General features: G+C 52.2%; 1 protein-coding gene across 1 annotated transcript in view; it reads right to left on the reverse strand.

Moving 5' to 3' along the window:
• The window catches only part of VASH2 (vasohibin 2), a 36,824-nt gene extending 24,176 nt beyond the window's left edge, over positions 1 to 12,648 (reverse strand). The window contains exons 1-2 of the mRNA XM_052653974.1: positions 12,373 to 12,648; positions 3,978 to 4,066 (exon numbers count right to left, since the gene is read on the reverse strand). Coding sequence (XP_052509934.1) covers positions 3,978 to 4,066; positions 12,373 to 12,648 — 365 coding nt within the window. The remainder of the gene's footprint in view (positions 1 to 3,977; positions 4,067 to 12,372) is intronic.
• Between the last annotated feature and the right edge of the window lie 1,947 nt (positions 12,649 to 14,595).

Here is a 14,595-nt window from a genome sequence, read left to right on the forward strand (position 1 = left end):
GTTAGCAAAAATTATTAAATATGAGGAATAAGTGAATAGCTGGGTGGACGGATGGATGGATAAGTGGGTGGATGCAAGGAAGGAAAGAAGAATGGGGTTGACAGAAGAGTGGTTAGATGGGACTTTCCTGGATATTCTTAGATCCAACATGCCACAGCCAAAGATCCTGTGGCCAAAACTAAGACCAGGCACAGCCAAATAAATCATAAAATAAATACTAAAACCAGAAGACAGCATAGGTGGATGGATGAATGAAAGGCTGGCTGCAGACAGAAGGGTAGGTTGATGGCTGGCTAGATGGACGGAAGGACGGAAGGGTGATACATGGAAGGCAGTAGAGTTTCTCAAGAGCATACTGACTGCAGCAGAGTTTACTGCGGAGACATCTCTTCCATGTCCCGTCTGACTGACCCTTGGCATGGATTATTAAATCTGAGGAGACTGACACCACTACCCAACAGGGGTTTAGCTGGTTGCCCACAAGGTTTCAGAGACCTGGAAGCCCACATCAGCTCATTCTGAAGGGGACGGGAGATTCTCTGATAGCAGGTTTTCTTGACACTGGATCTTGACTTTTTCTGAACCTAAAGAAAAGTTACTTTCTGTTTCTTCTTTTTTTTTTGCCTCCAACAAAATCCTACAGAAAAAGTGCATATTAGGAAAGTGCCAGTGAAGCCTGAACCTGTAGCCCAGGAGTGGAGTATGAGGTTAGATGCGTGCCCCTACAATGGTACAGGCAGCTGCAGAGGGAGGCAATGATCACCTCAAGGCATTGCACACCCTCCCAAGAAGGGCTGGGATTCCTGTCTTGGCAAAGACGCACTTGGCCCCTAGGACACGAGCGTGTTTAACAACCTCCTAGAGAGTCTGTGATAAGCAGGTTCTGGGCTCCACCTCTGGCGATTCAGATTTCAGGCCCTGGATGTTATTCAGTCACCCCATCTGGGACTGATGGCTTGGAGGTTTGGGGGGTGCCAGGGGATGATTTTAAGAGACTCAGCTGTTGGGAAATCACCAGCATGAGCCATAAGAATAATCCGTAACAATAAAGGCCCACTCAGCTTTTAAAAATAAAATATACAAAACCCTGGAGGTAATAGGAAGATAAAGGGCTCCGCAGTCTCATTGTGAAATAGTTTTTCACTTTACCAAAGATTTCATTCAAACAGTGAGATTCCTGTTATATTTAAAGTGTTAGTCACTTAGCTGTGTCCAACTCTTTGCGACCCCATGGACTGTAACCTGCCAGACTCCTCTGTTCATGGAATTCTCCAGGCCAGAATACTGGAGCGGTTTGCTGTTCCCTTCTCCAGGGGATCTTCCTGACCCAAGGATCAACCCGGGTCTCCTGCACTGCGGGCAGATTCTTTACCTTCTGGGCTTCCCTGGTGGTTCAGGCGGTGGTTCATTCTCCTGCATGAGACCCGGAAGGAGACCCAGGTTCGATCCCTGGGTTGGGAAGATCCCCTGGAGAAGGGAACAGCAACCCACTCCAGCATTCTGGCCTGGAGAATCCCATGGACTATAAAGTTCATGGGGTCGCAAAGAGCTGGACATGACTGAGCGACTTTCACTTTTTCACTTTCTTTACCTTTCTTTAGCCACCAGGGAAGAATGTAAAAGTAGAATGCAATTGGCAAAAGTTCTATTTATATGCCCAGATTTCCCCCCGAGTTTATAGCTAGTTTATACATCTAGTGCATAGAGTGAGACAAACCTATAATAAAATAATAATTAAGAAAAAATTACCTGACCATCCTTTCTTAGTCCCTTACAGTTAGCCCTGAAAGTGGGCTGGGGAGGAGAACTTCCAGTAAACAGCTGACTTCAGAGAGAGAGAGACCTCACCTTCACCCTCAGAAGGCTGCACCCCACACAACAGAGCTCAGGACTGGAGACTTCACTTCCCAGAATCCTGTGCGAGGCCAGCACTCCTGTTGGCCAAGGCTGTGAGGCTGACAGAAGGGAAGGCAGGATTCACCCTTTTGCATCCCCAGCTGAGAACCTGCACAGTCAGGGCTGGCCCCAAGCGGTCCCCTTACCCTAGCACCAGTCCTTGCCTCCAGGACAAAGGACTAGGAAGGCCCGTGGAACTGCAAAATAAAAGGCTGGTCAGAGGGTAGAACCGAGAAGACGCTCCAACGGTCAGGTGACTCGGAACCTGGTCCTGGCAGCATGGGGCATGTTTTCGCTTCTCTGGCCCTCTCTGCAGTCACTGATCCAGGTCAGTGACCATCACAACGGGTCAGCGAAGAGAAAAATGAAAAAGCAAATCCTTCAGGACTGAGAGTGTGCCGCAGGGTTTATGGGAGAAAGAGCAGTTATATGAAAAGCACATGTAAACATGCCCGCAAAATGCATTTCTCCCCAGGCTTATCCTCTTTAATCTCCAGCCAGACGATCCTTGTGAAGACCCTGTCCTAAGTAGAAGGGACCTGCTTAGCGGCTCAGTTGTGTCCGACTCTTTGTGACCCTAAGGACTGTGGCCCACCAGGCTCCTCTGTCCATGGGATTTCCCAGGCAAGAATACTGGAGTGGGTTGCCATTTCCTCCTCCGGGGGACCTTCCCGACTCAGGGATCAAATCCAAGCGTCCTGTGTCTCCTGCATCACAGGCAGCTTCTTTACCTGTCAGGGAAGCCCCAAGTAGAAGTGGGGTGGGCAATTCTAAGTTCTAATTTCCATCACCTTCTGGAATGGTCTGTGAGGAGTCAGTCACATCCAGGAAGGCTCAGCTCTTGGGGTTCCAGGTTGACTCGGGCAAGAGTTTATGCTTCTGGGTCACAGGGAGCTCCCCACGCGAGTTCCCAGTTCGGTGATCAGCACTGAATCAGACAGCCTTCCCTGGGCTTGGGCTGTCGCCTTGGAGGCTGGTGCTATCTTCTATCCCTAATATTACTTTAGGATTCTACTGGGAAAATACCACGCAAGGAGTTCACAGTCTGTGAGGGGACTGAGAGGGGTCACCCAAACAAGGGGCCATTCTCATCTGCTAGCACCCTTCCCTTCAGGGCAAACACACAAGTCCACAGGAAAGCTTCTTGCCCGTAGCAGAGAGGGGAGGCCTCTTCCGGGGCAGGTGGGACATGTGTGCAGGGCCCCATGAAATCGTCTCTGCTAAGCTCTCTGGCCTGACCTCATGGACCATGTGCTGGGGGCCAGGATGGCAGCAGGGAGCCCGACGCTGGCTGAGCCAAGATGCTCCCTGACTCACTCGGGCAGACAGCCCCTCCCGCTCACTGACATCGCTCTCAGCCCGGCTCCCGTCTGACCCCTATCCTGGATAAAGCACCAGCCACGGCAAGGGGACCATCTCACCCTGCCCCCTTGGTTCTTACACCGTAGCTCACGCAGGTGCTCAGAACTGATCTAATCCTGACTGCAGACACTCCTTAGGTCAGAGAAGAAAAGAGAGCCACGGCTGCCTGGTCTGCACCCAGCCGGGAACCACAAGGCTCCTTGGCTCTTCTTCAAACTCCCACAAAGTAGAGGGGACCCCAGCCTAGAGCCTCACTCACTCGTGCAAAGCAGAGCAAGAGCACCAGGCGTGAAAGGCAGCACCGGATGGGCTTCTTGCTGATGACGCGTGGTCAGGATCAGGCCGAAAAGAGAGAGGAAAGAAAAGGAAGCAGAAGACTAGAGGGAAGAGAGAAAAGGAAGCTGGCACAGGAGGAGAGATGGAAGGAGCCGAGGATGACTGAGAGGGAGGAGGGAGAGAGAAAGGAGCAGGGGCGGGCACTGCCTGCCACTGGCTGGCCACCCCTTGCCGGCTGGCCCACACCCTGCTTAAAGGGAGAGGCTCTGAGCATCACAGTGTCACTCCTAGACTCTCACATCACGGCGTCCCTCCATCCCCGGCCTCATCAACCTCACACCGCATTTGCTGACCATCTGCAAACAGACAGGCCATCAGACTTGCGATCACCATGCCCAGCCCCTTGGCTGGGTCTTCTCCTCTGACCCCGGTCGGAAGGATACTGTAGTGTCTTCATGTAGTTCTGGATCGCCTGCAGCCAGTCTGGGATCGTCATTGACAGCCTATAGTTTGGAACCTGGGGTACTGAAGGCTGCAGAGAAGTAGAGAGAGATGATCGTATCAAGGACATGCTGTGGGGCCCAGTGCCTCACGGTGGACCAAGGGTCAGGACCACCACAGAGCTGCTCCCAAGCTCAGCTGGCCACTCTGCCCCGGGCACCCATTCAGCTGGTGCCTCCAGGATAAGGTCTCCCCAGACCAGTCAGTCCCCTGCCGACGTCCTCTGTGTCCCCTTGGCACACAGCCCGCCCTGGGTTGTCGCAAGGGCTCCCTACGGTTCTCTGTGTGTTGCATGAACACGGCCTGTCTCCCCACAGGAGCCTCTGCTCTTCTTGAGGCCAAGGACCATGCCCTGTAGTGTCCCGCCCTCCCCTCCCAGGCTGGGATGTTTCAAGGTGCTCCATTAATCATCACACTTCGATTGCACAACGACACTTTTCTGCGTGGCTGGGGTAACCTGCGTTCTTCTCCAGGGCACCTCTGAATACAAGATGATGGTGCCCTGAAGGGAAGCAACATGGCGCTGCACCTAGCGTTTCTCCTCCGCACCACCCCCTGCACTGCCCGTGGTGCCCCTTCCCTGGGTCCAGCCCCGAGCAGACTCGTAAAGATGCCCCTCTTGTCTCAACTCTTCCCAGGGAAGGGCACCCCTTCCAACTCAGGAGCCATCTTACCATTTGACCCCTCCTGGCAGCCAGTCTCCCCTGCACTTCCTAATCTGCCTCTAGGTCAACACTGAGTGTCTGAAGGTCTTACCCTCCGCCAGGAAGAGAAGGGAGCAAAAGCGCCCAGGACAGGGAAGTGGGAGGTAAGTGCCTCTTCTTAGGAGCTTAGAGCTGAGACAGCACTCAGCTCTAAGCCACCCCGCCGACCAGGCCAAGAGTGAAAATAAGCAAGTGTTTCTAATCCAGTCATTCCTGGGAAGAAAGGGGGCAGTTTCTCCTTTACTTTCCTCCTAACCTTGGCCTCTCTGGTGGGGAGACGCTGGGATAGGGCCCCCCAGCCCATGTGGGCTGGCAGCTCCAGCAGGAGGGAGAGGAGGCCTGCGTCGCTTAGGGAGGAGCAGAAGGGGCCGCAGGTCAGATTAGTTCCACTCTCGAAGAAAACAGGGAAAGGGACACCCTGGGGACTTAGCTGAGAGAGGGGAAGCCACTGCTGAAGAGACCTGGGGGCAGAGCTGGACAGCCTGTGGGCACCAAAGCCAGACTCGACCCACGAAGGTCCCCGGTTCTGCCCCCAGCTCTGCAGGCTCAGGCCCTACATCCAAGCTGGAGGGCTCAGGGCCTCTGGGCCTGAAGCTGGAGGTTCTTCGAACTTCTACACCTTCCATTGCTTTTATTTAAAAAAGAACTAGCCACACATCCTATTCACAGCCAAGGTGCAATGTGTGTGTGTGTGTGTGTGTGTTTCAGAGAAAAAGAAAATGTGAGACTGGGAGTGCACACGCTCACACAGCTGTGCTGCAAACATTTTGCTTACGACACATCAACTCTAATCACATTCCTGCCATGGAGAGTCATTTTTGGGAGCAAAATGTTCCCATCTGAACATTTGTTTACATGGCCCTCCCTACAACCCCCCAGGGGTCAAAATACGAAGCGTGTCCTTGTGTTTCTGCCCTAGCAAACATGGGGAAGCTTGTCCCTGGTTTTTTTCTTTTTTTTTTTTTTTTGCAGTAACATCCACGGATCTACCCACACCCAGAATTCTGTTTAAGAAAGTGCCAGAGCTTTCATACAGAAGTGAGGAAGCAGGGGAGACGCGGACAACTGTTTCTTTTGCACCTCCCGTGTTCCGAGCTCTGGGCCAAGTACAAAGCGGGAGGTGGGACAGGCACCCAAAAGGGCAATGGCACAGTTCACGAAGCCACGGGCACCCACCGACACAGAAGAGCGGGGCTGGTGCCGAGTTAGTAGAAAAGCTGGCCGCAAAACGCCCCACAGAGTCACCGGCCACCTGAGGGATCCCCAGAGGGACATCCCTTGGCCAGAGCCCTGAGGAACCCAGAGCCACTTGGTTCTGAGTCAGCTTTGGGGGCCGACCACCAAGTGATTTCAATTCCCCCAAGCCCGACGGAGCCCGCAAGAGCCGGATACCGGGGGTGGGAGTCAGGGGGCAGCTGGTCCTCAGAATAGCAAGCCCAGTGGCGCCCAAAGGCTTTTCAAAACAGCTGCCCGCTTACCTCAGCCCCGCTGAGATCGAGTGCAGGAGCCGTGGCCACATTCCCCAAACCCCAGCTGGGGACGGCCGAGAGGATGAGGTCATCTGGCTGCAGCCCACCCTGCCGTCTGGGACAGCTGGCGGGGGGCTCAGGCTGGGTCAGCCTCCGGCCGCCCACGCCCCCACAGGCCGACGGATGGCAAACCAGGCAGGCTCCTTGCGGGGTAATTACGAGTCCCTGCTTTCTCACCTAACTGCTAGGGACCCTGGGCAAGCTGCCCCCACCTCTCTAAGCCTCCAGGGCCTTCTTGATAAAATAAGAAAGAATATCATTTACTTCAGACCTTCCAGGCTGGCGGTGAGGATTATATGACCTAATGTAAAAAGCAGGCAACTTGGGGCTCAGCGCACAGGGCTCTTTAAGTGTTAGCTGTGCTATCTTAATTCATCAACTGTGTGTTTTCAGGGGTCTAGATGGGGGGTGAGGAGTCTGAATGGTGTCCACTTTTCAGGAACCGGAAAACAGAATCAGCAGAGTTTGAGCCCCTGGAGGCTCAACTCAGGAGCATCACAGAGACGCCTTCTCAGCCTGAAGGAAGAGAATGAAAACGTCCACATGGCCCTGTGGATAGTGGGAGCCATGTGTTAATGTCCTTAATTCATGAAGAGTTCACACTTTGAAGAGGTTAATAAAACTCTCTGGGCTTTCCTGAAAAGAAAACGGCCCCAGGGACTTCCCTGGGGGTCCAGTGGCTAAGACTCTGTGCTCCCAAGGCAGGGGGCCCGGGTTCCATCCCTGGTCAGGGAATTAGATATCACATGCCAGAACTAAAGAGCCAGCACACCCCAACAAAAGACTGAAGATCCCACATGCCACAGTTAAGACCTGGTGCAGCCGAAATAAATAAGTGAATATTTTTAAAAAGAAAGAGATTCTGTAAAACAACTATCCTTCAATAAAAAAAAAAATTAAAAAAACATAGTTTCCTTAAAGTATATGGTCAGGAAGGTAATATAGGTAAGCTTACAATAAAAATAGGCACATTTATATTTTCAAAAAAAGAAAATGGCCCAGATGGAGTGTCCATCAACAGATAATGGGTAAACTCAATGTAGTATACAGGCCACACATTACTATGCAGCCTTAAAAGGAAGGGACATTCTGACACTTGCTATATAAGCCAGAACTTCAAAGACATGATGCTAAGTGAAATAATCCAGTCACCAAAGGACAAATACTGAATGATCTCTCTTATATGAGGTTACTATAGCTGTCAAACTCATAGAGACAAGTAGTAATACAGGTGTGGTTGCCAGGGGCTGAGGGAGGGAAAAATAAGAACTCAGTGTTTAACGGGTACAAAGTTTTAGTCGAGGAAGAAAAACATCTGTAGACGGAAGGTGGTAACAGTTGTACAACAATGTGAATTACATGAGTTAATATCCTTCATTCATGAAGTTAATTGTAAGTACATGTGAACTTACATGTAAGTAATTCATGTACTTAATTGTAAGTATAACATGAACTGTACACTTAAAATGGTAAATTATATGTTCCCACAATTTTTAAAATGACCATGAAAAGACAGTTCACAAAAGAAGAAATGCAAATAGTGAATAAACATTTTTTCAAATGTGCCAGTGCACAATTTAAGAATGGAAAATTAAAGCCACTGCAGAATATCATTTTTTGCCTCTCCAATAAAGAGAGATTTCCTGAAGTGTGGATACCCAGTCCTGGTAGGATGCTCTCCTGTGGCACGATGGGAAAATTAACTGGTACAGCCTTTTCATGAAAAGCCCAGGGAACACTTCTTTTTCTCCTCCTCCTTGACTGGGGTCCTGAGAGTCTCTCCTGTTATTTTCCTGCCCCGATTCACCCGAGACTTCAACCTAGATTTCTCCTGTCCCTGTCAAGTCCCTCCTGCCAACTGCATCCAACTTTCTCAAGCCACATCCCAACTGAAGAAGGCTGAATCTAGAGGGCACAAATCTAAACCACCCCCTCTAAGAGCTCCTACCACCGTAGGCACTGTGCCTATAGTCAGGGGGTGGGGGAAGGGGAGTGGACAGGAAGACAGTTGTTCAAGAAGAAGCAGGAAACAGACCACAGGCCAGCTTTTTCGGACAGGCTCTTTCACTCCATCCTTGCCAAACACAATGACCTGTCAGAAGCATGCAAGGAGCAAGGATGTGGACAGACACCAGTGTGTGTCATCCCCATACATCACCATGTGGCGAGAAGGGGGAGCCAGGAAAGGAGCCAGGAGGCAGCGACAGCCCCGGGCACCAGGAGTCTTTGACAAGAAAGTACAGAGAGAAAGCACAGCCTTTTGCCATCCCTGCCTGGCAATGTACCATACACTGTGCAGGTTCCAGCCAGAAGAATCTTCTCTGGCAAGCTGGAGAGGAGCACGGAACATCACTCTTGAGCCCAGGCTGGGCCCCAGAAATCTGCTGATGGTAACTGGTTGAAGGTCAGGGGTCACATCCTCAGGCTGAGCAGGAAGGGGGGACTGATGGTTTGGAATGCAGGACAGGGGAAAAAGTGAGCTGCCCGTGTGTGCCAGCAGGCAGCAGGAGAGGAGCCCTGACTGCAGCAAAGCCTGGCTCCACAGCCCTCACATTTCTTCACTCAGGCCAAGCACAGTCCACTAAACGTGAATTATGTCCCAATTTGGGATCAACGTGAGGATGAGTTACAAATACGTGGCGTCTGCAAGAAATGGCTTGATGTTTCCCGCTGAATCCATCTACTTGTCTGCCCCAGGAGAGTCCGGCTCCAGGCAGTCAAGAAGCAGGAGGTGCTGACTCCTAGTTGGCTCAGCTATTTTTTTCTGAGCCAGCCATCTTCTCTGCCTCTCCTTCCCAACCTTGATTATCAGCCAACTAACTCGTGCTGCTTTCTTGCACTATCCCTAAAAAACCCTGGCTTTCACCTAGTCAGCTGGAACTTCAGAGCCAGTAACCAGTAGGGCAGAGGCCTGCGGTCACACATTTAGGAGGATCGCAGAGCAGGTGACACCTGTCCCCACTTCCCCAGTGGGGGCACCTGGATCTCTGGACGGAACTTACTAACAGGATGCCTGTGGTCAGAGGAAGTGTCGTTCAGTCCTCCTTTTAGGTCTTTGACACTTTACCCTGCTCACTTCTTTTCTCAATCCATATTCAATTGTCAAAAACAACAAAAAATGTTTGTTGTTGTTGTTTAGTCACTAAGTCATGTCTGACTCTCTTGCAACCCCGTGGACTGCAGCCTGCCAGGCTCCTCTGTCAAGGGATTTCCCAGGCAAGAATACTGGAAAATGTTGCCATTTCCTTCCCCGGGGGATCTTCCCAACTCAGGGATCGAACCCACAGCTCCTGCATTGGCAGGCAGGTTATTTACTGCTGAACCAATTGGGAAGCCCACCAAAAGGTTAATCTCCCTGAAACTCCCCAACTTTTCTACCACCACTCCGCCTACCCCCGCTTCTGTACAAATTCCTCAGCAAGACACTGATTTGATTAAAAGAGAAAAGGACTTGGCCCCAGAGGAAAAACTCTGCTGAGCCGAGTGCAGGTATAGCCTTGGAATCAGAGGTTCCTGGAAGTGGGAGTTTTCGAAGCTATTCCCTCAGCTCAATGCTCTGTGGTGACCTAAATGGGAAGGAAATCTGAAAAGGGGATACATGTATACATGTAGCTGATTTACAACACAACACTGTCAAGCAACTATATGCCAATACAAATTTTTAAAAAAGAAAAGAGCTGTTCTCATCCCAGGGCCTGTGCAGGGTCAGAGTTTGGGGGATGTCAGAACCAGCAGAGAGGGGATGCTACAACGGGGCTGAGGATGGAGAAGCAAGCATCAGGATACAACATAGGAGAGAAAAGTGAAGTTCTTTATTGAGGGTCAAAAAGCCGATGCCCACGTTCAGGGTGGGGTTGTCCTGGCTTGGCAGAAGCTCTCATATGACCTTAGTGTTACTGTGAAAGTATAATATGATACGGCTGGCCACTATATTAAAAAAAAAAGAAAAGAAAAGAAAGAACACTCTTTTTTAAGAACCAGAATTCAGCCACAATAATGGAAGTATCAAAGTACAGGTCTCCGGAAGTAGTGGTGTATGTTCTAAGCTGCTCAGACAACATTCAGAATATTGTGTTTCATATTGTGCTTGCTTTCCGGGACTGAACGATGAGGTAGCAATTGTCCTAGAAAGAGGACAAGGAAAGTGAGTTGATCTGGGAACTACGATACATAAAAAAAGAAAAGATGAAAGGAACTACCTGTGGACAAAGATGATTAAAGGAAGATGCAGAATACTCCAGTGCCCCTCTGGTATCGCACAGATCACCGGAAACCTGAAGATGAACGGGTCATAACCCCACAGGATTTGAGACGTGGAAAGAACTTCACATCCTACCTGACCTGCTCCCATTTTACAGATGAGAAAACGAAGGCGGGAGATTTTTAAATCAGTGAACTAGGTCACAAAGCTAGAGGTAGCACAACCAGAACTAGGATTCGGTAGCTTGATTTTTTACTCCAAGTCCTTCCCTCACTCCAAGAGAACCATCTCATAACATTCAAGGGAGCTGTGAGTAGCATAGGAAGTCCACGGGCGCTGCCCTTTGCTTCTTGACCAGAAGAACTGTTGATGACACGTAACTGGGGGTGAGGGGGTGGGGACGGACTTCTGTTCAGTTTAAGAGTTTCCCAGTAAGCAAAATCTGGCCAAGCCTGGAGGCTGCCTGTGAGGTAGCGAGCCCTCCATTCCCAAGAGGTCTTCATAAAAAGGGAGGGTTTTCGCTGAGAGACAGGGATTAATCTCTACCAATGCTGACATTCTCTGATTCCTATAGAGAAAAGGGGGTCACCACCCACAATGTCAGGAGAAGGATGAAGTCACAGTTAGAAGCAGGGTGAGTGCTGAGGGTGCTAAATGAGAAAGCCTCACTTAAGTAAGGACCAACTCTGAAGTCAGAACTGTACATCGGTACCAGAGTTGTTTTCAGGTTCTGAGTCCTCCAGGAGGACTCTGCAAGGGTAATTACAGCTGACAGGAAAGCAGGCAAGATTCTCTTTAGGCAAAATGAAAGATCTCCTTGACCAGCAGGATAATAAAACACTGTAACCAACTGCCACAGGAAGCTGACAGGCTCTGCCACTTTCCCCAAGGGCACACACAGCTTTCTGGCCTGCAGGCTCAGAGGTTCAAGTAACCAGATGCTCCAGGTTGGGGACTCGACCAGATGGCTTTCCAGGTCTTGGGTCTGGCATTCCTAGACCTGCCCAGGAATCTTCTCAGCCATACCAGAGTCCCCAGGGTGCACAGGAAACCATCTGCCATGCTACAGCCCCCAGGCTCTGCGTCATTCCTCCTCGAGTTTGCATTCTGATGTTTCACATAGAGACCCCTGCCCATGTCCCTCCATTTTATTAACATTATCCTTGGCCACCAAATTCATCTGGCTCACTGGCTTCTCTCCAAGGTAGAAAGAGTTTCATTCCTGAGTCTCTTTCTTTATCCTGTGAGATTCATTTATCACGTGTACTGGAAAGTCCCTTTTAAGTCATGGTTAAAACTCTTTTTTCTTTCTTCTCAGAGCCCAGATAAGCTGGGAAAAGAGAGGGTTGACTCTTTTGCAAGTTTCAGAGGTGAGAGTCATTGTCATTTAAAAAAAATTTGGCAGAAAGTCTAGGAATGATTCACGATGAGAAGTCTGACTGGTTGGCTGTAAATTCATTCACAGTCTAATACATCATTTTCGAGGGGAACACAGGGGAGGACCAAGACACTCCAAAGAGGGTGAGAGGGGCGCCATGCCTAGGGAGTCTATGCATTCTTGGCATCACTGGTGCTACCTGGTGGCTTCAGTTTTCGCAGAAGGAGGATGTACACAGGGTAAGTAAATAAGAGAATTTGGCTCCAGATTCAAAGAAACCTTGGCACAAGTCGACCACACAGTCCCAGGACAGTAAGCCTTCTTCCTTTGCTCTCCCATTGCTAAGACATCCAAGACAAACATCTCCATTAAGCAAAGGGGGTGGGAGCTGGCGGGAAGAATTAGGCGGGGAAGGGAGTTTGCAGCAGGACCAGGAAAATGGAAATTGCCTCTATTTGCTACGCTACGTACAGGTAAAATGGTCCCATCCCTGCCCAGCCCACCCCCTCCTTCGGAGCTACTAACCTTTGCCAAGAAGGTGGCGTTCCTGATGGCGCCCACCATCTCTCCCCCCTTGGGGTGCACTTTGGCCACGTGCAGCCACATGCGCTCCCAGGTGTGGCTGTCGATGGGGAAGCCGCTCTTGTTAACGTGAAACAGCACCCCGCCGTCTTTGTCCTCCTCCTCCGAGCCCCCGCTGGTAGCGAGGCTCACGGGCCGCGCGTGGCTGCTCCGGGACCGGGTGCCTTTGGCGCCTTTGGGGTGGGGGCGGCGGTGAGTGTCGGCCGCGGAGCCGGTCATGGTGGGGCCGGGGCGGGGGACGCGGAGGGCTGCGCAGGGGGCGTGTGCTCGCGGGCGCAGCGCGGGGATCAGCGCCCGGCGGGGGCGGCCTTCTCCATGCCTCTCGCTGCGGCAGGACGCACCAAGTGGGAGCGGCGGCCGGAGCTCTGCTTACGGGCCGTGCCTGAAATCAGTGAGACACAGCACACACCACGGGTAAGTGGACACCCAGAGGGAACCCCGAGGGGGCCGTGGCCAAGGCAGTGGGGCTTTGCTGGATCCCCACTTCACTGTCCGCTCGGCACTGCGCGCGGACAGAGCCCACCCCCAACCAGGGAATTGCACACCAGCGTACAGCCCTGCAATTACCTAGCAAGGCGACTTGGATATTGCCACAAAGCTTCACACCCACCTAAACCACGGGAGGGAAATACAAGGAACGTGGAGGCTGCGGAGTGGACGCGGAAGGGAGAAGAAAGACACGCCGCGGGAAGGAACCGGAGGTCCTCGCAAGGCTCCGCACGGTCCTGGGTCGCCAGATGTGGCCGAGAGCTGAGCCAGAACGTGCCGGCACGTGAGCGACCGGGGCTGCCGCGAGGGCGCAAGCGGTAGCCTCGGCTTGCAAAGACCGCCGCGTTTCTTCAGGAAGCCCTCCCGAAGTCGGGCGCGCGAGGGGCGGCCCCCGGCCCCCGGCTGCAGGGGCAGTGGCTCCACCCGCCTCCTTCTCCGAGTTCCAGCGCCGGGCACCCCGGGCGGGGCGGGGGACTGGCTGCAGGCGGGGCGCGGGAAAGGGCGCACAGCAGCTCCGGAACCTTACCTCCGGACAGTCGGCCTCATGGCTGCGGAGCCTCTCCGGGCGGCGGGGAAGGCGGGAGCTGCTTCTGGGCCTGGGCCTGGGCTTGGGGGTGCTGCGGCCGTCGTCTCATTCCATGTCCCATTCTCGAATGTTATTCTGTGACAGATAACCGAGTCACCCGGGCAGCCGCCGATGTTCTGACTGCGTCCATTGGCCGCCGCAACAAAGAGGGGCGGGGCCTGAGCGCGGGACTCTCACAACCCGGGGATCCGCCGCGCTCTGATTGGCTCTGGAGGCTCCTGGGCGGGAGCGAAGAGGAGGAGGGGGCTGGCAGCCGCGCGAAATGCGATCGCTGTCGTGTCCTGGGACCCCCGCGGCGGCAGGGGCGTGGGTCCCTGGGACTTAGGACCGAGTTTCCCCCAGGGTCGTGGTATTGCGGGGGTTGCAACTGTGGGAAGCAGAGGAGAAGTAAAGCCACCCAAGAAGTGACCCCGAGGTAGACGAGGGCTAGTGGTAAGACACATTCCCTGAGGAACACTGGACACACTCACCTGCCGCTCCCAGGCGGTGATGGTGGTTCAGGCAGGGCTGTTCACATGATGGAACAATGCTTATATATATATACTTTTTTTTTAACCCCACATTACAAATTACCCAAAACTCACTAGGTGACAGAGCCATAGACCCTCTGATATTTTTGTTGTTCAGTCGCTCTGTCGTGTCCTACTCTTTGTTGACCCCGTGGACTGCAGCACACCAGGCTTCGCTGTCCATCACCAACTTCAGGAGTTTGCTCAAACGCATGTCCATCGAGTCGGTGATGCCATCCAACTACCTCATCCTCTGTCGTCCCCTTCTTTTGCCTTCAGTCTTTCCCAGGATCAGGGTCTTTTCCAACCAGTCGGCTTTTCACATCAGGTGATCGAAGTATTGGAGCTTCAGCTTCAGCATCTTTCCTTGTGAGACATTAGTCCAGAGAGACTAATAAAGTCCCTTTACACCCAAGTTGATATGTGAGGGAGAGGTCATCGAGGTTCGCACTGTTGTCACAGCTACTGATTCAGGAGAGGAGGGAGAGATGCTTCAGAGCCAGGGTGAAGTGGAGGCCCTCCCACACTCTCCAGGGAAAGACCTTTGTCTTAAAGACATCTTCTTTTTAAAGAGAAGGGCAA

Source organism: Budorcas taxicolor, chromosome 16 (assembly GCF_023091745.1).
Source record: "Budorcas taxicolor isolate Tak-1 chromosome 16, Takin1.1, whole genome shotgun sequence".
NCBI lineage: Eukaryota > Metazoa > Chordata > Mammalia > Artiodactyla > Bovidae > Budorcas > Budorcas taxicolor.